The 26,175-nt window shown below is 35.6% G+C and overlaps 1 protein-coding gene across 1 annotated transcript in view; it reads left to right on the plus strand.

The window, feature by feature from the left end:
- gfra2b (GDNF family receptor alpha 2b) overlaps positions 1–26,175 on the plus strand; it is a 464,618-nt gene that overhangs the window by 378,133 nt on the left and 60,310 nt on the right. The window contains exons 5-6 of the mRNA XM_039769575.1: positions 9,598–9,707; positions 12,176–12,316. Of these exons, the coding sequence (XP_039625509.1) occupies positions 9,598–9,707; positions 12,176–12,316 (251 nt within the window). The remainder of the gene's footprint in view (positions 1–9,597; positions 9,708–12,175; positions 12,317–26,175) is intronic.

Genomic DNA, 26,175 nt, shown 5'->3' on the forward strand with positions numbered 1-26,175 from the left:
ATAAGGAATGAAACCACCAAAAGGAGAGCTCAGTTCCTAAACTTCCTTATGGCATAATGGTGAGAACTGCCAAAAAGAAGACGTTATTTTCAAAATTTCATTACGGGGCACAACACGAAATGAAACATACTTAACGTTTGTAAGTACAGTGTAAAGGATGAGCATGGGAAAATTTGAAGTAGCAGAAATAGTAAGGAGGGGTTTCCCCTATCTATATATACAGTTTAGGGGGTACACCCGTTTCCCCCCCTTGGGTGTTGTAATAGGACATGAAACATACCTAACTTTTATAAGTACACTGCAAGGAATGAGCACGCAAAATTTCAGCTTCCCACATATATGGAAAGTGGGAGAATTAGTGATGAGCCAGTGAGGGCTTTGCCTTTTATATGTGTAGATAGCAAACTACCCGCGCTTCACAGCGGAGAAGTAGTGTGTTAAAGAAGTTATGAAAAAAAAGGAAACATTTTAAAAATAACATAACCAGCGGTAAAGCAAGGAAGACTCCATAATAAGGACGGTTGGGTGCACTTACAAGGGGTGCCTGCTAACCTAAAAGGGATATTCAGAACTGACAGCTTTACTTGTCTGTTGTGGAGCAGGCGTCGGCCATGGATTGATGCTAACGCGAGTCACCCGGGTGAGACGGACTCCATGCTTCAATAAAGGAACTGGCGCCGAGCCGGTGAGACCGTTTCTTTACATGTAAATTAAGTAAACGTGTCCGCGGCGCACATCAGGATTGGTCGCTGGATTCACTGCAGACTTCCCAGGCCGTGTGATTATAAACTTTTAAAAGAAAGTTGAGATAAAGGACTGGGGAACGTGTGGGGATTGTGTGTGTCTGGGTGTCTAATTTATATGTGTATATAATAGTAATATGGGTTAAGTACATGTGAATACATTTGCACCGTTTATAAATAAGATATTCTTTCCGTTTCTTTACCTTGCTTTCTTGCATTCTTTCGTTTTCGGCAGCATCTCAATGAAGTTATGGATTTCCCTGCGAGTATAATAAAGGAACTGTCGCCGAGCCGGTGAGATTGCTTCTTTACATGTAAATTAAGTAAACACGTCCGCGGCACACATCAGGATTGGTTGCCGGATTCACTGCAGACTTCCCAGGCTGTGTGATTATAAACTTTTAAAAGAAAGTTCAGATAAAGGACTGGGGAACGTGTGGGGATTGTGTGTGTCTGGGTGTCTAAGTTATATGTCTATATAGTTGTAATATAGGTTAAGTACATGTGAATATATTTGTGCCGTTTATAAATAAGAGATTAGTACTGCTGACGGATGGCCTTATATGGGCAGGCAGTCAATTACGTGGGAGGCGTGGGGATGGAGGAAGCAACTCCACCTCACACGTCAACCGAGCTGTAGGCTATGGCCGTATATATGTACGTAAGTAGTATTCAGTTATGACTGTTATGTGTAGAATTTCAAAATGACATCTGCTTAACTTTTGTAAGTAACCTGTAAGGAATGAGCCTGCCAAATTTCAGCCTTCTACCTACACGGGAAGTTGGAGAATTAGTGATGAGTGAGTGAGTGAGTGAGTCAGTCAGTCAGTCAGTGAGGGCTTTGCCTTTTATTAGTATAGATAAAACATCATCATAGTGATTTAGCAAACATTCATTCATGCTTGCTCAAGTTCAGTGAAAATGCATAAAGGTTTGGAAATTTTGGCAAACTCTGCATAATTTATTGAAGTCACCAGGAAAAGAGAAACTGCACTAGTTTTGAGTGTATTATAATGGTAAAAGTGTCTTTCAGGTGTTTCTGAGGGTTAGGGAAATGTCTGCCAACTCTGCTGGACTGATTATTGTGGCCAAAAATGTGACCTCATCCGTGAGGCAGCAGTGCTAACCACTGTGAATCCCTGAGATAAAATTATATTCTGAGTGTTTTATCTCTGTCTACCTCCTTTTGACCTCCTTTCACTACAACTAAAACTCAGAGAGCCTGTAATGGCAGGGATCATATATACTTGGGGGCTGTCCCTGTCACTGTCCAATCTGTGCTACATAGCAAGAAGCATAACCTGCTTAATTCAGCAGTAAAAACACAACATACAAATAATCTATGCCGAACAAGAGAGTATTTTCATAATATTCTCATTATGGTCAGTAAAGAATGTCTCAAATGAAAATATTGCAAGTTGTGTATCCTTATGCTTAGTTCAGATCAGGCTGTGCTGTATGTAAAGTGTAATGCTGAATGAAACGTTGTTTAATATTTTTTTTAACTCATATGGGATGCAAATCCGGATGGGGTACCGATTGGGTAGTAACATCACGCATGCATGTATGCAGGAAATAGATCATAAAATGTGAGGTTTAGTATACTTAATGAATCTTGCATGCCTGGAAGTTTTAAGCATGTGCAACACAATACCTATTCAACATTAGCTGCTACAGCTAATGTCATGCTGGCCTCACACAGCATCATGGGGCAGTAAGAAAAACCTAAGCTGGATACACAACAATGGAATGTCTAGCATGAGTTCTTAATGACCTTTGAGTCATTTGATTGCTTTCTCTTCTCTTTATTCAACCATTGTAACTCCTTCCCATTAACAATGGGTGTGTGACTGTAACTATAAACAGCCTGTGATATGGAGTAGATACTACATAATTATTATACTGTATTTATGTAAAATTAAGCAATGCAGTCCCATTGTTATCTGCAATTTCACAGTATGATGAAATTTTATTATGTATGTTTTATCCAAAAAAAAAGACAACATTGATCTAGACTCTTTCAGAATTGTCAGAAAAAGAGGCAGTATTCCTTGTGCAAGTGTTACGTGCATTGGAAGGATAATATTTAAATGCTCCTGCACATGTGGAGATGGCAGCCTGGGCAGAAGTAATTACTGCTTATCCAGAACATGGGCAGAGGGCCCAGCTGTTGGCAGGGTTGTCTGACCCTTTGCATCTCATGGCCATGACAGTCCTTCCGTTAAAATGGATCAAGCTCAAGGAGAAAATCATGTAGAAAAAAGTAAAGAGCTAATCAGAATCAGTATCTGGCAAAAGCTAAGCTGAAAAAAAGAAATAATTGAGATTGGCAAAACTGTATTTAGGGAAAAATAAATCTTGAAATAGGAATCGAATAGAAAGAAATAATTTCCTGTAGGCTTTTTAGGTTTTTAAGAAGTGTTTTTTTTTTTTTTTTACTTTTCTTTGCTATTTATCAATAGTAATAGTATGAGAACAGTCCTGTTTTGTTTGCAAAATTTAGAAATCAGAAAAGTTAATTCCCTTCATGGAGAGTATAAATGGGATATATTCAGAAAAATAAATAAAAGTAAACAAAGTCAAGATGTCATATCATACTCAAAAGGTGATATGAAGATGTGATGTTCTGAACAGTACTTTTCTGATTCATTCATTTTCCAATCCTACTTATTTTAATAAAAGGTCTGGTAGGGGCAGCAGTCCATATAAGAGCAAACTGAGTCTTATGTACTTGTTAACTCATCTAAGACCAATTTACAGTTACTAAGAAATCTGGCCCATATGTCTTTGAAATGTGTGAGGACAAAATGAAGGAAACCCACATAGAAAAAAGCAGAATGTGCAGGGTTCACACAGACAAAAGAGTTCAGGAGATGTGAATGGCAGCAGCGCTAACCATTGATTCTTAAACAAAAGGGAAATTAGAAACAACAAAAGAACTTAAGAACATAAAAAAATTGACAAATAAGGGGAAAGTGTTCAGTCCATCAAGCTTGTTTGTTTAGCTAATGGCTAAGTTGTCCCAATATCCCATCCAGATACTTTTTATAGGTTTCTACTTCAACTACATGACTGTGGAAGATTGTGGGTTCGCTTCCCGGTTCCTCCCTGCGTGGATAGCAATTTCAGTACTGAGAAAAGTTCTATATAAATGTAATGATTATTATTATTATTATTATTATTATTATTATTATTGGTAGTTTGTTCTAGAGTCTCACAACTCTTTGAGTGAACAAGTGGTTCCTGGCTTCAGTCTTAAATGCGTCCTCAAGTACGAGATTCACCAAAAGGCAGGTAGAAATCAATTTTGGTAATAATACAGAAACAATTGTACCAGTTTATTTTATTACCAGTAAGACAACAGTCAAGTTGTATTGGTTTATTTGGTCATTATTGTTGTGTGTACAGAGTACAGTGTAATTCTACTCTCCAATACCATATTTAGCAAGTATATCAATCTTACCTTGAAGGTTTTGTCTTCCCTACCTAAAAAAAGAACATAATTATTTTACCATTGAAACAGATGAGGGGACTGGATTTGAATCCCGGGCTTATCATTGTGTTTGGGAAGATTGAAAGGTCTCTCATCTTCAGCAATTTTTGCCTGGGTGCTCTCAAAGACATGCATGTTAGGTCTACTAGTGTCTTTAACCTGGCCTGATAAGACTAAGGCCTCATCAAGAGTTAGTTTCTGTTTTGTGCCCAATGCCACTGTGAGTGGCATCAACTCCATGTGACTCTAAACCAGCTTATGTTGGTTAAGTAAATAAACAGATGGATGTTAGTTAGCAGCTGAATTTGAAAAGAGAAGCATTATGAACAGCTAAGAAAAAATATATCCTAATTGGCACAACCTAATTAAAGTAACAGTGACTATGGGCACCATACTAGGAAACACTCAATACTGGTTAATTACAGAGATTCCCTAAACTACTGAAAAACTATATGAAAAACCTGAAGCTGTAATAGTTTAATGCTAATAATAATAGCAGAGGACAGAAAGATATGGAAGAAGATGATCCGCTGTGGCAACACCTAACTGGAGCAGCTGAAAGAAGAAGAAGAATAAGATGAAAATGTATGTATATAATGCATTTCCCAACAAAAAAATGATTGAAGTACATTATCAGTAAAATGCCTGTTTGGGAGCTTTCTTCCTGTTGCAATCTCCAAACTGGATTTATCAGATCTCAGAGAGTACTGAAACCTAAATTACACCTAATAACCCTAACCTAAATAACACCTAAATTCCATACAGATTTGGTAAAACTAAAGTTCATGCCCTTTGAATTAAGATTTGACAGTACTGACTTGGTATTTGCAAAAATAACTTCCACTTAAAGAATTTCTTTTTTTTCTGATGATTAAAGAATCAATATTAGGATATTAGAATATAATTTAGGACATAAGTTATGACTTTTTCTTTGATATAACCTGATTAGATTTTTTGTTAAGAGTAATGTTTCAACATTACAATTTCCAAAACACACTCAGTTTTTTGACTCTAAATCTATGGCTGCTTCTTTCTCATTCTCTTGAAGAAGTCTAATGTCAGAAATTGTAGGACCCACCTTATTCCCACGTTGCGGAATTTCCACCGTTTGTCCACAGCTTCCTCTGCAGTTCCTACACTAATTCCAGACTCTACTCTTGGTGCACAAATAATTATCTGGCAATTGTCTTGGGTAGATTTTTCAATTTTATGAATATTATTAGGAGTCTCCTAGCATGTCATTCATTTTCAGCACAATCCTTTTCTAAATGATTTTGCACAAATGTACAACCCTGCCTAAGGGAAACATTCGTTTTCAAACTGTGACTTTGAAGTCAGGCAAAGATTTTCATAAGAAATTGTACTATACCTTCCTTTGTAAAAATAAGAATGTTTGTGGTTATGTACTGCACAATACCCTAGGTACTTCTTGTTCTGGCATCTTCTTAACAAATTATTGGAGAGATGGGGAACAATCTATTAAGTGATGGCAGCAAGTTTGTAAATGTTTTTTTACGTGCCTCGGAATGCATGTTGATACAGCTTGATTTGTGATCCTATTACAACTAAATTATCAGCTATATTTGAATATACGTTGTCATGGGGCCAAAGAAACTCTAGAAAATAAGTACTCATAATTTTCAGGGACTGCAAGCAATCAGCTATGAGGAAAATTTCAGGATCTAACTTTTTCAACTTACTTTTTCCATTGAAGCCAGCAGAGATTTGAAAAGATAAAATGGTTCCAAATTATGCCTGCTTTTATTTGAAAATAAAAAAAAATGAGCAGAGATAGGTCTTGGTTAAGCAGCAAGTGTCACACAAACATTTGGAAATAATTGTTCATACCGTGAACTTGAGGTATGATGCAGGTTTAAAATTGAATCACAGGGGGGTGTTCAGATCTTGACTGTTTTTTAAATATTATGTTTAAGTACACTCTATAGAAATCTAAATAAAGAGATTGCAAATTTGAGTATATTGATTGATAGTGTAGAGAACTATGTAAGAAGTAGAAATGTCAATGATAATGCAGAAAGAATTTTAAAATTTAAACACTTTTGGCATTCGTTTCTATTTCTAGTTTTTAATAAACCATAATCTGTCTTGCTTAAATTGAAGAACAGTTATTTTTGTGATGCTCAGTATTTAATTCGGTGATCTCATGACATGGAATTTTCATTCTAAACAAATGTTTTACAAAAGTGCATAAGGAAAACTGGAGGTGGTTTAAGATAGAAAGATAGACAGAACTTTAATTGTCCCCAAGGGGAAATTAGTCATTGTTCATAAAGGCACTCAGTGTTGTTTTAATTCTGTCCTTCACTAATACCACCAGGGGGTCCTGAGTCCGTCCTATAACTGAGTTGCCCTTTTAATTAGAGTGTTGATTCAGTGGGCCTCTCTTGAAGTGATGTTACCACACCAGGGGCCTCATGCATAAACGGTACATTTCTACGTTCAAATCACGATGTATAAAACCAACACTTGGCGTTAAGCCACGCACTTTTCCACAGTACCTCATACCTTGTCGTACGCAAGTTCTCCACTCAGTTTTGCAGACTGGTGGCACCCAGCGTCAAAGCAGTGCTACTGTTCCTGTGTGGTTGCCCTTTATTTCTTAGAACCACATTTATGACGCAGCTTTTTAAATACATTAAAACTAACCGCATATTGTTTATTAGTGTAATGCATCTGATTGCAGATTACCTGTAACAATATAATGGCCCAGGGAATAGCCATAATATTCCAAATACCATAACTGCTTTAGCGTTGTTACTCTCACTGCACCTTCTTCTTCTTCTTCTTTTTCTTCTTTCAGCTGCTACCTTTAAACATGTGAGGACACGGTGTCGCAGCGCTAGCAAGTTCACATATTGTTCCTGCTTTGCGTGCTGCATATTTGCTGAGGCTGGCGCGACACTGGAAGGATAGATGTATAGGATAATTAAACACGTACTATGAAGATATTTCAATGTTCCTTAAAAGTTTTGAAGAATCGTCACTGTAAGCTTACAGATGGCTTAACGTCTATTAAAGAGCTGATTGTGTGGCGATTGGGTATTTGGGGAAAGAAAAGTAACGACAGGAATTGGAGGTTATTACGTTTGAAAGAGACAGTACTGCTACAATAAATTATTTCATTGAACAATCACTGCGCCATCGTGTTCCCATGTTTAATAACATGCTTTCATTCCAATCATCATGAAAATTATATCACATATTCATCTCAGTATTTTAATTATTCAGAGATCTGTAATATCATGAATGTAATGGATTCTGTGTCCTGTTGGAGAAAGAGAAAGAATGGAAGCACGTAGTAATTCACACAAATAGAACACATTGAAGGTCAAATACAAAACAAAGCATTTAACATGCTACTTTAGTTACGATGGGATTTGAGAAACTAGTAAATTAAATGAATTTAAGATGAAGTTTATGATGTTCTACTTTAATGACAAAATAAACTATGCGATTAAAGTGGAAATTTTGAGATTAAAGTTGACATTTCGTGCTTTTTTCCCACTGTGTGCCCATTTTTTTTTGTCTGTACCCTAATAAGCTCAGACGGTGGGCTACTACTCGCCTTTCCACTGTGACTTTGATATGTGACTTCTTTTTTATTTTGGCACTGTGCAACTTTGTGAAGGTGAGCTTTCTATTTTCTCTGACACACTATGTCCCTCGATCAACTTCCTTTTGTTGATTATACTACTGTTTAAATCAACAAATAGTATGTTTTTCCTTTGCCTCCACTTGGTATTCGCTGAAATTCTTATATTTTCCCCCATGCTTTTCCCATTGTCTTTTCACAGAAGGCTGAGCTTAAGGGCGATTTATTTTGATTTGCATATTCAAAGAGGCATAATTCTGGGAGTAGTTGGGGGCGGGACAGGAGGCGCGTGCACGAGCGTTACTTTTCACGCTGACCGGGATTTATGGAACAGAAGAACGTGGAAGTTGGAGTACGCACAGATTCCTGCATATGGATTTTTCTGTGCGTAAGCACATTTCAGCTTTTGTGCTTACGTCATGTTATAGTGTGAATTCTACGCACACCGTTATGCACGAGGCCCCAGCACACCACAGAGTAGAAAATTCAGCTGGCCATGACAGAGTTATAGAAGATGTGAAGTTCTCCATCTGACTTCTACACACTGTCCCATCACCCTTATCCTTACACCCTATAAGTGCAGAATTATCTCAGAATTTCTGTAAGTAACATGAGCCAGTGTTATATTTATAGTCTGAGGTTTTGGCATCAAATAAGAATAACAACTGGGCACCCAATTTGGTAGGGTAGCTAAGCATTGACACACCCATAATATTATAGTGAGATTGCATTTATTACTTATGCTAGGAATACGAAGCTGAATACTGTTGCTAAGAATCAGAAAATCTGGTCTGTTAATTTAGCAAAAAAAAATTATGATGGTACTTTTCACATTTTATAATTTCTGTTATCACAGTATATTTAGTCTTAGTTTCCTTATTTATGGAGGTTTCCACCCACATTTAGCCTTTCAGCCTTACATGCCTCAAGCCATCCATCTTTTTCCAGGATCCCCGAAGAACTATGCTTGTTGGTCAGGTCAAAAACAGTAGCCTTGGCTTATTTACTTTTCTCTTTTAAAATAGTTTGAAGAAGAAAGGATTTACAATTTTTATAACTAATAAATGGAATTTGGCACAGCCCTCAACTTAAAAAAATAAACAATGTAATCTTGTTTTCTAGTATAGGTAATGTGGTATTTATAGTTATAGGTGTACAAACATATTCTCTGTCCATTTAGCTGTTTTTTTTTTCATTCAGGCTATATATTTTTTTCTGCATAGAGAAATGTACTAAAGAAAATTTTATGCCCAAATGTTATATGGATCAGTGTTAAAGAATGTTTAGATCATGAAAGGCAGATCCTGTCTTGTGCTTACTGCTGCAGGAAGAGGCTTCAGTTCCTTCTTGACCACGCAGTTGGAAAGTGGTTTTAAAATAAATTAAATGATGTCCCATGTCAATTACCTAAAACAAAGATAGATTAGATTAGATTAGAGACATGTTATTAATCCCATGGGTTACTCAAACTAATGTGAGATTTTCCATTTGATGCTTTGACTGATCTGTGAATCTCAGATATGACTGTTACTTGTCCACGAGCTGAAATTATAATTCTTGCCTGTGCCATCCCTTAAGTAATAAATAGTACTAAATCATTTAGATATTAATGTATTCATGATGTTTTAAGGAAAAGGAATATAGTAAAGGATTATTTTCTCCAGAATGCTTATGCTAAAAGTGATGATTTTTTAGAACTGTTCCTGCACTTTACATTTTCAGGTTAACACTTTGTATTTTGTGAACAGGTCAAGATTAGCTGACTTTCATATGAATTGTCAGACAACCTTCCATTCCATCACATCTTGCCCAAATGATAACTACCAAGCATGTCTGGCTTCCTACACCGGACTTATTGGTAAGTATGTATTTTTTTTCCACAAATGTTAATGATTAATGTGCACATCTTTATATTCTGGTGCTTGTTGTATAGTTTTGGAAATGTATGTTATATATTTCAGCAGGAAAAAAAGCATTCATCCTTATATAAAAAGAAGTCTTGTGGCTGAATGAAAGAAGTTTCTCTATTAAGTCCATAAATTATCTGTAGCTGGAATTTTCACTCAGTTTTTAATACTTCACTCTGTACTTGCTTGTTCATCCCTAGTGACTAAGTCCTGCAAGTACAATTTGCCACTCCATGCTTTTACTCAAAAAGAATGTTGTTCTCAAACAAAGCATATGAACAATTATGCAGTCGCAATAAAGGACCTCTTTCACTGAAAATGCCGGTGCCTGTAATATACCAGGGGAAACAAAATGTACCAATTTAGTTAGAATTGACCTGAATTTGCATTTAATGTCCCAGTTTTGCATTTTTTTTTCTTTTAGAATTGTACAGTTGTTTATTTTTTCAACTTTCTCTTTTTGTCATACTTCTTATGAAGCCACTAGCAATTTATGCATTAATATCTTGAAATATCAACATATTTTACATTGCATAAACACAGATTTACATTTTTCACCTTTTATTCTCAGATCAGTTGGAGAATCCAGGAAAATTACTCTCAAGTCCCTATATTGCAAAATGTACCTTCTTTTAAATCTGAGTGATACACATTCATTTTAATTAATTATAGTATTATAACAACAAAGCCATAGTTTTTCCTTTATTTAACCCAACTCTTTCCCTAAGGTCACATAATGTCTAACAGTACAGTCATGGCCAAAAGTTTTGAGAATGACACAAGTATTGGTTTTCACAAAGTTTGCTGCTTCAGTGATCTTTTTGTCAGATGATTCTATGGTATACTAAAGTATAATTACAAGTATTTCATAAGTTTTGTAGGCTTTTATTAACAATTACATCAAGTTTATGCAAAGAGTCAATATTTGCAGTGTTGGCCCTTCTTTTTCAAGACCTCTGTAATTCACCCCGCGTGCTGTCAATCAACTTCAGGGCCATCTACCACAGAAACATTTGACAAAAAGATCTAAAAACACTGTGTGTGATTCTCAAAACTTTTGGCCACGAGCAGATTCAGGATGTTGCATATGACACTGTATCTTTTGTTCAGTTATTGTATTAAGTAATAAAAATAAAACATATTAGCTAATCAATAATTAAATACATATGTGTATACTGTTTCAATTGCATAGGGTTTTTGACTGTTTTCATACAGAAGCTTAAAATGATTTTTTTCTTGATTCCATTTTCATGGTTTCATTTCAAAAGAGTTTATAGAAAATCAACTGGTTAGAAGTTGAAAGAAAAAACTTTATTATATTTTTTACCACCCAATAATAAATATTATCCATGGCAGTCATATTTCTTTACTCACTGTGGCTGTACTATTTCCTGCCACATTCCAACGATTTGCAGGTTTTCCTGTCTGTCACTTCTAAATTGACCTCGAGTCATTAAGGGTGCACAGGGAGAGCAAGTTCCCAACTTGCACTCTGTGCTCTCAGGATAAGAAGCTCCATGTCACTGAATTGGAATTGAATGGTTTCAGATAGGGTGGCACGGTGGCACAGTGGGTGGCGCTGCTGCCTTGCAGTTAAGAGATCCAGGTTCGTTTCCTGGGTCCTCCCTGTGTGGAGTTTGCATGTTCTCCCCATGTCTGTGTGGGTTTCCTCCTGGTGCTCTGGTTTCCTCCCGCTGTCCAAAGACATGCAGGTTAGGTTTACTGGCGATCCTAAATTGTCCCTGGTATGTGTGTGTGCCCTGCAGTGGGCTGGCACCCTGCCTGGGGTTTGTTTCCTGCTTTGCACCCTGTGGTGGCTGGGATTGGCTCCAGCAGACCCCGTGACCCTGTGTTAGGATATAGCGGGTTGGATAATGGATGGATGGATGGATGGTTTCAGATTATAGATGGATGGCTATAACTGAAGTAACTACTGCAACAAAATAAACTATATTTTTACATTAGGAAGTTTTTATTTACAAAGAGAACCATAGACACGTGGAATAAGCTACCAAGTAGTGTATTAGACAGTAAGACTTTAGGAACTTTTAAAACTCGACTTTATGTTTTTTTGGAAGAATTATGTGGATAGGGCTAGCAAGCTTTGTTGGGCTGAATGGCCTGTTTTCGTCAAGACTGTTCTAATGTTCTAATAATCTAAAAACTTTCTCATGTTTGTCATATACAAACACTTCCTTTTATTTAATATTGTTTCCTAATACTTAAAAGCACAATCATAAAGCCAAGTCATTTATGGTTAGACACTTGCAAATCAGTTTAATTTGATTTTGTGTAGATAGATAGATAGATAGATAGATAATGTCTATATGCTATGACTATTACTGCTATTTTCAGTAAGTAATAATAATAGATCATAATATTTCTCTTTAATTTCTCAACCCTTTTTATTTCCACACAGGGTTTGATATGACGCCCAACTATGTCGACTCCAGCCACACTAACATTGTAGTTGCCCCCTGGTGCTCGTGTAAAGGAAGTGGCAATCGGGAGGAGGAATGTGAAAAATTTTTAAGGGATTTCACAGAAAATACCTGCCTTCGTAAGTTTCCTAGAATTCGTTTAAATTTTGCTTTTGACATTTGAGTTAAACATTTGACTTAAACAGGAGTAAATTGTTAAAGGCCAGAATGCACTTTCTTGAGATTTACTGTGTAGGTTATCTGCACTGCTGTAGTGAATTAGAGCTATACTGTTAATTAATTGACCTGGCTAAATACCCACCCTTTACAAGCCCTTAAAAATTTGGTAACAATCAGCCTGTTTTCTACAGATTTAGATTTTTCAAAATTTAATCATTTTCCTTATAAGATAAGAATTTAAATAAAATTTGAATGTTGTAAACATTACTTTTAAGATATCCAAGCATATTGTAGCTATTAGGTGCTTTTCCTTCCATATCTCAAAGAAGTGTGAGTTACTATGCAACCGCAAATTAGTCCACATCACTAAACTGGATAAACAGACTAAAATATGGATAGATGGAATCTTTTGTTTAGTTTTTGGCATAATACATCGGTTTAGTTATTATAGTGATAATTTTATAGCTAGTAACTATTGGAGGGCATTTAGCATAATCTTTCTGATTTTGTTTGGGTTACCCTCAGCGTTCTGCTTCCTTCCACATTCTAAACGTAATGCCTGTTAGTCTCATTGACTCAGTGTGGTTGCGTGCAGAAGTGTACCTCAATATCTCATCCAGGGTTGGTTAATGCCTTATGTACAATAATGCTACAAAGACTCTACCTCCCTTTGGCACAGTAGTGAAAAAAGTAGGCTCAGAAATGGGTGGATGATTTGGAAAAAATACATTTGCTCAAATACAGTATTTGTTTTAAAGGCCAGTCTCTACAGTAAGAATGAAATAAGTAAACAAATCATATATTTTTTTAAATGTCAAGAAGCATGGAAATAAATAACAAATAAACAAGCCAGAATATCAGTTGTAAATGTCAGTAAGCAAAGAAATAAATAAAAACTAAAATTGTATGCATTTTGGCAAATATAGTGGATGACAGAATATAGCATAATATGAATGTGTTATTGTAAGTATAAATTGACTACTTTTTACCAGACTGAAGGCAGTAAAGTTGCACCATGTACCATTGTCAAAGAAACACTGAAGACAGCTTTATCGCGTCTTTGTTTAATGAAAATCTCTTTGGTTGTTTGTACAAACAACTGTTAGCATTTATATTTTAAGAAAGAAATAATCAAAAATAGAATTAAAAAAACAGTGAAAGGATAATGTTTTGTATATTTAAGCAAGCTGCTGTAAAAAAGCAATCAACCCATTGTGGAGGACTGCCGGCTTCCCATGCCGGTCCTCACCCCCAGGCTGCCAGGAGGAGCTCTCCCGACAGCAGGATCGTGCCCCGAGGTCCAACAGGGTCTTATGGACTTTGTAGTGTTTATACACAGCCCTGCTGGATACCTTGGGGACCACCAGGAGTCACTGTGGGGGGACTTATGGGCTCTGTGATGCCGTGTGACCCGGGAGTACGTCACGGTCACGTGACAGGAAGAAATGTCGTGCTCCCGGGTTGAAGTAAAGGACTAATTGCCCTGATCCGGAAGGAATAAGGAACTGTGAACTGGACAGAAACACCTCCGGGTCAGGGGCTATAAAAGGGCGGTGCCTCGCTCCAGACAATGAGCTGTGCTGGGAGGTGGAGGAGCAAAGTGTCTGGGCGAGGAGGAGAGATTATTGTGTGTATTTAGTGATTAGTAGTGGATTGTTGATTATAGTTATTATTGTGTTGGTGTATGAGTAGTGTGGAGGGTGCTTGGTGCACTGAAGAACAAAATAAAAAGTATTGGACTTTTACCCAGTGTCTGGAGTCGTACCTGAGGGTTCAAGGGAGCACTAGTGCCCCCTACTGCCACACCATATTTTCATTTTAATGAATCATTGCCTTATTCAACATGTAAAAAATCAAAACCTCCTGATGGCTTTTACAAATACCTCAACCGTTTTTTAAAAAACCTCACACCCCATTTTTTTTAAATTTCACAGATATGTGAAGCCTATAAAATATAAAAAAGCTTAATTGTTATAATAATATCAGTATAAGTATTTTTAATTTATTCACCTAAAAGCTATGCACCATGTTCACACATGCCAACCCAACCATATGCTTGCATATTGCATGCTGTACTTTAGGTAGCAAGACCCTAAATGAACAAGCTGCCAATCGCTACTGCCTACACAAATATATACATGCACTAGAGCTATTTTAGTCCTGAATAAACTGAAAGTAATTTAAAAAAAACTATTCTTGTTTTTTGATATTCGAAATGTTCACATAAAATAGGTGGATAATGGTTTATACCACAACTCTGTGCCTTTATTGATATTAACATTTTTGATTTTGTTAGAAACAAATAGATCACAATAGGTCAGTATAGATGCTGCCTTTTTCTAGCTTCTCTGTGCTTCAGTCCAAACACAAGTGTAACATTTTGACTATCAATCGGTAATGAGGCAGGACCTGGTTAAACCTGTTTTCTTTTTAATTTTCATTGTGTTTCTAGAAAATTTCCAACAGTAGAATTTCAGTGAAATCTCTTTGCTTAACAGTCCTTGCTCTGTTTGTAAAGCCAGTGTTGGCCTGAGAAAACCACAAAGAAGCTGTGCTAATGTCATTGTCACAGACTGGTTTACACCCTATGTCATCATGTCAATGACAAGTCCAAGGTTTTGTTTTAATTGTTTGAATTTGCTCATGTTTCATTTTACATTAAAAAATGAGTAACAGTTGAAATGGACTGCAAAGTACAAGCGCTTAGTAGAAACAGTAATCCATAATTCTTCACAGACACCTTTATTTAAAGAAGTTGACAGAATCACTATACTGTGCAGATTCAAGTGGTGTCAAAAATGCCAAGCAACATCTTAAAATAAAGTAAAAAATGATTAGCACTGCAATTAGTGATTATTTTGTTGTTATAATATTTACTTCTCTATCTATCTATCTATCTATCTATCTATCTATCTATCTATCTATCTATCTATCTATCTATCTATCTATCTATCTATCTATCTATCTATCTATCTATCTATCGTGCCCTCCATAATATTTGATACAAAGACACACTCTTTCTTGTGTCTGCGCCACAGTTCAAACAATTCAGATGTAATTAAAGTGCACATTGTAGACTTTAATACAAGGATATTTGCATACATTTTGGACACATCATGCAGAGATGACATTTTTTCCACATGCCCCCAATTGAGGGCACCATAATGTTTGGAACAGTTAGCGTCACAGGTGTTTGTTCAACATGAGGTCAAGAGCTGTGTCAAAGGAAGTCAAAAAAGCCATCATGAGGTTGAAAATCAAGAATAAAACCATTCGAGACATTGGTAAAACATTAGGACTAATTAAATCAACTGTTTGGAATATTTTTAAGATGAAAGAACCTACTGGTGAGCTCAGTAATCACAAAGGTATCAGTAGGCCAAGAAAGACCTTAAATGCTGATGACAGAAGAATCCTTACCCTAAACATTTGTCTGAAAGATCAGAAACAGTCTTCAGAAAGCAGATGTGTGCAGTATGTGTCAACGATGACTATCCGCAGAAGACCTCATGAACAGAAATACAGAGGCTACACTGCAAGATGCAATTGACTAGTTAGCCACAAAAACAGGACCACCAGATTACTCTTTTCAGAAATGTACATGGGCATGTAAGTTCCAATAAATGCCTACAAACTCATTGAATGGTGCTTCATCCAACAACAGGATAATGATCCCAATCATACTGCTAAGGCATCATGGGAGTTTTACAAAGCTAAAAAACTGAGTATGTTTTCAATATGTTGATATGTTAATGAGAAAACTAACAAGCAGGAGCTGAAAATGGCTGCATTAGAAACTTGGCAGAGCATCACAAAAGAAGATTCTTAGTACCTAGGGATGTCTATGAATCACAGATTTCAAGCGTTCATTGCATGCAATGTATATGCAGCAAAGTACTAAATATAACTAGTTTAATTTACTTGCCATTGCTATATACCAAACATTATGGTGCTGTGAAATGGACAGACCATATAGAAAAGGTGCTGTCATTTCTACATGGTTTGTCTGAAATGTATACAAATGCCGTTAAATTAAAGTCTGCAATGTGCACTTTAAACATGTGTGAATTGTTTGATTTGTAATTTTAAACTTTGGAGAAGAGGGAGTAAATCAAGGGAAAATATGTCTTTGTCTCAAACATTATGGAGGACACTGTATCAATCTATCTGTAATTTCTTCTGTATCTACTGTACATGTTACTACCATACGTTTTGAAAAGTATGCAGGTTTTCATTATTTATATTTAATGGACTAAGTTACAAGCAATGCCTCTTTTACAGCTTTAGTTTTTGTTTGGACAAATACCTGAAAGTAGGCCACTGGCCTTATTCCCATTCCGGCCTGACTCCTCGTTTTTGGTGTTTTTAAGGTACTAGTGAATAAGCAGCATTATGGAATTCTTGCAGTGCTAGTACTGCCAGGCTGAATGTTTAAAGAGTTTAATTAAATTAACTTAATCTAACTTGTTATTTTGAATTTATTTGTACATGTTAAGTTTTGTTTGGAAGAGTATGCAAAAGGGCTAAACAGTATTAGAAAACATAACAGTTTTCAATTGAAGGAAATTGTCATTTTCAGGTGACCAAGTCTCTAATTACTTCAATAATTGGGTAGGGTGCTGAAACTAGAGAAATTAAATATGTTCCTGTTTTATATCTGAGTAAGCTTTTTTTTTTATATATAATGATACTGCATAACAAACAGTAATTGTATCATGGAAATGACAAAAATATTCAACAAGCTGCCCAGCTGGCAAGGGGTTGCTAAGGACAGAAAGAACATTGGGTAAAAACTCAACTGGGAACAAGTCTGACAGAATAAGTAAATGTAGTTTAAAAGCTAACTTGAGAAATAAGACGTAACTTGGTTGAAATATACCTTACCTGATTAATTGATGAAACATACATAATTTATCTAAAAGGGACCAAAATGAAAAGAGATAATCTGGAACTGGGGAGAGGCTAAGAAAACCACCTACAGTGTCAGGTGGCTTCCGATAGATTTATGTATAGAACACATGGAATTCTGTTTCACATTACACAAAACAGAACACATGAAAGCAGCCTTTAAAAAAGAAGTTAAGACACAGGGTTACTAGATTTTTATGGGTGGGTGTTCCTAAACCAAAAAGCGATTCCAGGCATTATCCTGGAAGTAACTTCAGGATGGGCTTCAAAGACTGCTGTCTGCCTCAGACCCACTAAGCTTGGGAGATATGATAGGGTAAAACCCTGGTTGACAGGTAGTGAAGCAAGGAAAAAAGAAGAAGAAACGTTAGCAGATGACTAGTAGAGTTTTGGTCCATTTGATATTGTATTTTGGACAGCCACCCCATCTTATAGTTAGGGACTAAACTCTGGCCTTATTCAGACCTACTGGAGCAGGTAAAGTTTATTTGATGTTTTTTCTCCTTTAATAATCTCACTCATGTGTGTTTCTGTAATAAATACACTTTTTGATCTAGGAAAAATATAAAATAATACATTTTACTTATATTATTATTTGCAGTCAGTGTAAAGATGATAGCATTGGAGTAATATGAGTAAAACTATATATTTTTGTAATGACATGTGGAGCACTATTTTGGATCAACTGTATCTTCAAAAGTCTTTAGTGAGGCACCAGCCAAAAAATAGATACCATAATCGAGTTGAGATGATATGAAGACATGAATCAATTTCTCTGACTGTTCAAGTTTTACTTTTTGAGAAAATAAGAAGTTTAGCAGTGGGAACCAAGGTGAATGAAATTTGAAACAAAATTGTCAGTCTGGTTTGTAACCAGACAAGATAAAGTAATCAAGTGACCATTAATAGTAACATACAGTAGATAGCTTGTGTGTTTTTTTTTTTAAATCTGGCAAGGAGTACCCACAAAATTGAATTCATATTAGCCACTGTTCAACTGCAAATAACTGTCACTCAACCAGCTCTGGATATCTTCCAAGGATTGAATATCTGAAGACGATGTGATATGAGCATTGAAAGAAGTCTGAAGATAAATCTTTGTGTCATCAGTGTAGTAATGAAAGGACATATTATGCCATTGTAAGATTTAGCCCACGGGTAACAAATAGATCAAAAGATGACTGGCCAAAATTTTGACCCCTGAGGAACTCGAAGGACACAAGGCTGAAGTTTGATTTATGGTTTCCTAAGGCAACATATTCTGTCCGTCCAGTGAGGCAACACTCAAAAAACAATACCAGAAACTCCGATGACTTTCAGGCATTATAGTAAAATGTTATAATCAACACTTTCAAAAGCAGTATTCAGATCTATTAAAATGAGGCGACATGAAGACTCGAAATTTGCTGCCATATGGAGGTCATTGATAATCCTGACTAATGTAGTCTTGGTACTGTGGAATGTTAAGAAGCCAGACTGGAATACTTTGTACTCTATAATAGTCTAAGTGGAAATGAAACAATCTTCTCAAGTACTTGATTGATTGGCCTTCATCATGTAGTTAATTGTTGAAAACAGAAGCTTAGAATTTTTATTATCAGTATTTATGAGCATGGATCTAGCCAATTTACTCTAAGTGCTGCACAGAAGAATTGTTGATACAGTTTAAAAGTCTGTTGATGCACAGTTAATTCTGACTGCCTTCATCGGCACTCTAACCTACAGCTTATTTGTGCAGTGAAACTTAGAGAAGAATGACAGAAGGATATAATATGTGTCCTCATATTGTTAAGGCTGTTCAATAAAATATGCAAATGAAGTTGTACATAATCTTCTAATGATAGTGCATAATAGTAGATAGAAAAGACAGTGGATAAGAAAATATAAAAAGATCAGCATAAACAGTTTTCACATCTCAGAAAGTGACAGCACTTTGCCTGCTGGAAGCAGGTGAAGAAAATAAATTATCTAACAGCACCATAATATTTTCTAAGTCATTACTAACAAAAATGTCACTAGTTATGGCAGGGTTCTTGCTTATGTGTGGAACTATTCACATGTGGAATTAATTGGAGACGTTTAGTGCCCTTCACAAACTCAGAGGCAAGTGAATAACCAAGGGCATCAAAATGAATTTTAAATTCACTTAATAAGATTTGCGAAAGTAAGTCAAGGAAAACTGAGAAAAATGTTCTAACTTTAAAAAAATATTGTATTAGCTATAGGTGGAAAATAAGAATAATAATCAGTGGCTGAGAACGTAACGATTTTAAAGTCACACATTTAAATTTAAAAAAATCTGTAAAAGTCAGAAGTTCAAAATATTTACAAACTGGTAAAGTTTATCAGAGGCATGAAAAGTCAGTACCATGGTCAGTAGGCAAGACATCACATTAATAAATACATTTCTAAATCACTGAGTATTCAATAATATCATGTTTATGGAACATGATGGCTGATAGTGTGTTTCTAAAAACCACAAAGATTGTTTTTAACCAGTCTATTTATACATATTAATAATATGAACATGCTGGGATTAATTAAAAAGAATTGCTGAAATAGACATCTGGTATGTAGAAATTGTGTAACTAGTTCTTAAATGAAGTGAATAATTGTATTTCTGAATGCCAAATTTATTTCGTAGCTTTCAAACAACTTTAGGGATCTGTGAAAGGCACCTAACTGTTTGTAAGACACAAAATGTAAAGCTGAGTAAACTGTCATGCTAGATGATTTGGCTCTAGGAGTGTTTGAACATTTATTAAGAAAATTGAAGTCTTAGCTTGGCAAACCAATACCAGCTGTTGTGAGCTCTGAGGAAACCAAAATGACTTGATAGTACAGAGGATTGAAGAGTGGTGCAGGAACAAATAAAATAACATCACCATTTGTCTGTCCAGGTAACTAATATACAGAAGATACAATGCAGCACTGCATGGCAAGTATTTAGTGCTGATGGATTAAAAAAAAATTGATTGCTTTCAGGATGTTTTCATTTGTAGGATGTTTTTTTTTGGTTTGGCAATGGAAAGCTACATTTTGACCACATTAAGAAGAGGAAACCAAACCATATTTTCCCAATATAACTTTGGATTTTGCTGTTCTTTGCTCTGAATTATGGTGACATATAGTATGTCCAAATATGTCAGAAAGTATTGTAAAATATATGACAATTTATGGGTTCTTGGTTTTCTACAACAAACAACCGGTAGCTATCTTTCTTTGAGATGAGTTATTGCAAGGGCTCTAGCTGAACATGGCAACCTTAAAGGAGACAATTCTGCAGAAAGATAACTTTGAGATTGCTTGAATGTAGTGTGTGGAGTTGGGACACATAATACTGATAATCTTGGTGCTAAAGTTGATCTTAGTCATTAAATAGGTTAAAGAATCAGAAGATCTTGAATGGTGTAAGAAGTGAGCAAAAAACATTGGCTTGTGAAGGGCATTGCAAAGCAGGGAGTATTGTCCACAGAAATAAGCTATTTACAAGAGCTAATCTAGAAACACAGATCAACATTGTGACTGATGCAGCAGTTGAAAGAAATGTGAGAATGTGACCATTTTTTTGGTGAATAACATAGTTTGATTGTTTTTTTTATATAAAACTACATCTTTATTGAAAAAACATTATATCAGACCCGTCTAATTAATTAACCATGTGATGCATTTACAGGTTTTTCTTTTGTACTTTCACTTATAATACAATGTTTAGTTAAAATTAGTTCACAGATGTTGTTAACTCTCTGAGTTAACACCAATAAAAGACTAACATTATTGAAATGGTGAATACGTTAAACAAGACACTCTTTTTAGGGAAAATTGCTGAAAATTCTAGTTTGACTTTGAACATAACCCATGTCATAAACCTACAAGAAATACTGAGAGAGCCCTCCTTTGACATTCAAAGTATACATGCAAATGTAAATTGAACAGTATTCGTTGACAAAGTCTCTTCCTGGGTCATTCAAGAAAATTTTTATTTTGCATTTGCAGTGAAGGGTGGTCATTGGCTAAAGTTACTTACGTCAAGTAAATACTTATTGCCACAGTTCCAAAGAACATAAACATTCATCAAAAGAAGTGTCTTTATTTTTTAACCGCCATTTTTATTTTATTTATTTATTTTACTTTTTGGTTTTTTAATGTTTGATGTTGTTGTTTGCATTGCTGGTTATACACCTACACCAACACTACATGTTAAGCCTACATCTTGCATGGTTGGGAAACACTTTTAACTAAATACTTTTAACTGTGCCACCGTGTATAATATGCAATACAGTAATTGATCATAATATTTTTCTTTATTATTAAATACTTAAATACTTAAGTTAAATGCTTTTAATTGACTTTTAAGGGTCATTTCTTCATGAACTTTAATATTTTAATAAAATTACAGTACTTTATACAAGGTTGATCTGTAGTTATAAATGTGCTAAAGAATAAGAAAAGTAAAGAGAAAACTAACAACAGTACCACAGCAAGTACTGTAGCTCAATGGAAAGCCAGTCAGAAGTATTGAAGACACACACTATATTACCTGTCATTTGTCCATTAATGTAACTGTTGCCATATTTATGTTCATCCATCCATTTCAAATGTGACTTTATCGTAGTCTGAGTTTCTAGACTCTGACATATCTAACCAGTAAAAGGAGTAAGGTATAGGATATGACACATTACATTACTTTCTTTGCAATTTTCAGTCGTAGCCTTTGGAGGCAGAGCTCAGCATGCTCCTGTGAAGCCTGTCATGTAATGTGACTAATCCAACAACTTACTACAAGTAGTTTGTGACTCGCTCCAATAAAATCAACAGTTTTGATTTTGTCTTTATTCATAGGTGCGGGCTGTGTGTGCATGAAAACTAACAACTAATAAATGTTTATCCGGAAATGCTCTTTCAGTGATGAGGAATATGTCATGTTTTGGACCTCACTAACAGAATTGAAGCTTGCATGTCTGATTTCTGATGAGTCTGAGTCTAAACACACCATACCAGTTAACTCTTTATACAGCATCGGCTCCGTCCAACAGCATATTATTGACTGTCACAAAAATAGGCAAGTATGACTGCTCTGAAAGATCGGCACTCTGTTGATTAATGTGAAATGCTGAGCGATTTTCAGTCATTTAAAAAGACATGATCTGATGACAAAGTCAGCAACTGCTGCCAACAATTCAGACCTATCCAAACCTAGAAGTCATGTAATGTAACATAACACCCAAAAAAACAGAGTTGAACTGTTGCAAACAGAATAAATAGTCAGCATTTAGTGAGCTCATTTATGACCTATGATATACTCTTTAGTTTGTCATAAATATGGCTTTTTTCATTTTCATTACATTAAGGATTGATGACTTTGCACAGAGCAGGCGCTTGAACGAATGAAAGTGAATGTAAAATGTTTATTTTAATTGTACGTCTTTTATTGTTTTTTTTTATTTAACTTTAAACTATTTCATGTTAGATCAGGTTGACTATAGGATTTGTATGGACAAGACATTAGGTGAGAATGGGTGAAAACAGACGATTAGAAGAAAACAAGACTGTCAGTGATACAAGGGTGTGAAGTCAAGAGGAGAAGACAATCAAGAGAGTCATGGCAGATTCTGTGTTCTCTCTAAGAAAGAGAATTTGTTACGATCATATCCCCCATTGAGAGACAAGGAAGCATATTAGTTGATAATTTTATTAGGACGACCCCCTTACGTGATGATGGTGTTCTATAACATCCTACACATCTCTGCCTACAATACCTTTGTGGTGGAAACACAAATCAACCCAGCCTGGAACCAGGACAAGCCTTACATAAGTAGACTCTTCCTGAAACAGTCAGAGAGAGCTCTGGTGTCTCCTATATTCAAAGAGTCAGCCACTAACAGTTTGGTGGAGGTTGTACAGAAAGCTCTACTTCCACAAAAGCTTCCCCAACAAAAGAAGAGACAAATATACAGGCTCTGTTCCCAAAGGAACGTAAAGCCCAGCATTATGTGCACATGATGGATGAGGAGGCAGAAACTCTGAGTTGCAGGTGAACCGTATTTTTATGTTGATCTTATTCTTCCTAACTTTAACCCCCTTCCTTGGATCAATGGAGCATAATAGTTTAGGAGACATTTCCTTTCCCATGTGCATGTCTTGTGCTTTTGAGCCAATACTGATCATGCACTACCTATGTTCCCTAACTTTCCACCAATCAGTTTTCTACTTGTGGCTGGAAATAATGGCATAATGTGCGTATTGGCCTTTGCAAGCCATGAAGGTAGATAAAGTATCAAGTTAGTCAACCTCAAGTTCGTCTTTTGACTATTTCTGGTTGGGCTTGAGTGATCAAAACAATCTTTTTTAGATTACATATTAATCGAACAGGCACAGTAGAAATTTTGTCTAGAATACCAGGAGGTTATTTTAATGCATGTTTAATCATTGTAAAGAAATGAAAATATAAAACTGCACACCAAGTCAGTCAACACGTTTTCCTCTGGTTCTTACTGTGGTCAACATAACAATTGTGCTTGTTACTCAAAAATGACAAGTAAGGTACAGTAAATGGTTCAAGTGTCATTTTTGATAATGACTAGGAATGATATTAATTAAAGTTGGTTGCTTAGATGACTGTATATTTTTGTAATTTCAATCCAAACTATTACAATGGGCCTTCCAACTCTGGACATGACTATTTAATAACAGAATGCTGTCTTTAACACAGCCCAATGGTTAAACTGAAAACATGTTTATAGAATTCAGTAAGATATTACTGCTGTTTGGAGGGTCTCTATATTAATTATTAATATACACAGTATTGGTATTATATGAATTAAAAAATGTGTCATTGTTTACTTATAAAGAGTTACTTGTTTTAATAATCTGTTTAGAACCAAAATAAGTATGTTTTCTGCTAGGAAGACAAAGAAACTTTATGAAAGACAAAAGGCTCCCTGGTTAATGTCCTTATGGAGGAGTGCTTTAAATTTGTTTTCTCCTGGTATTGAAAACGGGAATAACTTTTTTTTTGCATCTCAGCTAATTTTAATTATTAAACATTATTTCAATATTAGTATATATTGGTTCTGTAGCTGATTTCCACTCCCAGTATAAAAGAAAAATGTACTCTTCTAATTTTAACACCCTTGGTACCATCACCAATTAACATTTATACGTAATATCAAAATACCCCATTAATTTTTGTATATAGTTAAAACTCCTGTTTTGTTTAATTTGGTATTTCTATTAATTCATTTTACTATTCATATTACCCAGTTTTTACAACTAAGGATGTATACTGATCTTTGGAGTTAATGAATGATTTGCCATTTTATTTTTATTTGAACGATAGATAATTTACACTTTTCCTAGCCTTGTTCAATATAAAATGCATTATACAGTATTAAAAATAAACTTATTTAGTGTCTGGTTCAGTTATGAATGTACATTATATTATATATAATATTTACGCAAAAATTGTTTTCCATTAGTTTTTAGCTTCACCTACCACCTTCAGGACCTTTTAAACTGTTACTGTATATTCCAGAGGCTTTCATTAATCTTATCCTAATTTATTTAGAAATTTACACCTTTGTTGTCACTATTAGCAAACCTATTTTTTCCATGCTATCTTAACTGCTCTCTTGGGATTTCTAAAAATATTACAAACCATCAGAACTTACCTCTGGTGGGTACTTTAAATAGCTGGCACTGTAGACAATTGTGTCCCAGCTCTCATTTGCTTCTGCCTCATCTGGGATTGCATCTGTCTAATTTGGTAGATTAATAATATCCATCAGAATAACATCCTCTAAACACAGCAATAAAATCACAAACATTTGAATTATGGCTCCTACTTCTGTCAGGGTGCCAATAACACATCATGTGTGTACCGTCTGCAACGTTTAGTAATAAAGCTAAGAAACAAAATAGTGATTATAAAGCAAGCTTCCTGTACATTAACAAAGAACATTTGAAATGTTCTGTTCTTGAAAGCAATGATTATTTCCTGAAACTGAATGTCTGTAGAGAACTATCTTGCTTCTCAAATTAATATAGATTTACTGGAATTCTAAAAGTATTACTTTGCTCTTGTCCCAACATCCCTGTCAGTTACTACTATTGCCACCACAGAGCAATATGATGACCACGGAGTCTTTAAATATTCATCGAAAGCAAATTGCTTTCCACTGGGATCGATCACCAAGATTCCAGTGAAAGTCATTGAACTTTAAATGCCAAGGCAGGTGGCATTCCAGCAGTTGAATTTGTGATGGCTTCTTTAAAGGTATTTTTGTTTTTTAGGCTGAATGTTTCACCGCAGGCACTGAATGATTCTAACGAAGAGGCATTGTGAAATAGATGTTCTTTGATTGAATGCTGTTTGTTTGCTGGAATTGAACCAGAAAGAACAGCTGCATGATTCCACAAATGCACTCTTCTCATGCTATTCTGCTTCTAAAGAACAGTTCTGGTTAATGCTGCTTTTTCATGGCCAAAGTCCATGCAGCAATGAATGGTAACACACAAAAAGTTTGTTCACTAATTATGCAATTGCCTACACAAGCCTTTAATTTTAGACTATATCAAAATTAAGTAAAAAATAGATAATAAAACATTGTTTCAGCAGCAAGATGTTAGAGTAGAAATTGCAATGGAAAATGTTAAGATGACATGGACCGTGTAAAAAGCTTATAGTTCAAATAATAGATGTTTATGTATAACTACTAATTGAAAGATTACATGCTCTTGCATTTTTGGGATTGTTTTGTTTTATTGGAAGAGGGACTATGCCTCTTCCGGACCACAAGAGGGCAGCAACCCTGGATGGTATGGGGACTACGGGAACAGAGCTTGGAAGCTCAGCCCTATAAGGGCCTGTGGTCACCGCCAGGGGGCACCCGGATGCTTGAAGAGCCCTGGC

The sequence above is a fragment of the Polypterus senegalus genome, chromosome 11 (assembly GCF_016835505.1).
Source record: "Polypterus senegalus isolate Bchr_013 chromosome 11, ASM1683550v1, whole genome shotgun sequence".
Classification (NCBI taxonomy): Eukaryota; Metazoa; Chordata; class Cladistia; order Polypteriformes; family Polypteridae; genus Polypterus; species Polypterus senegalus.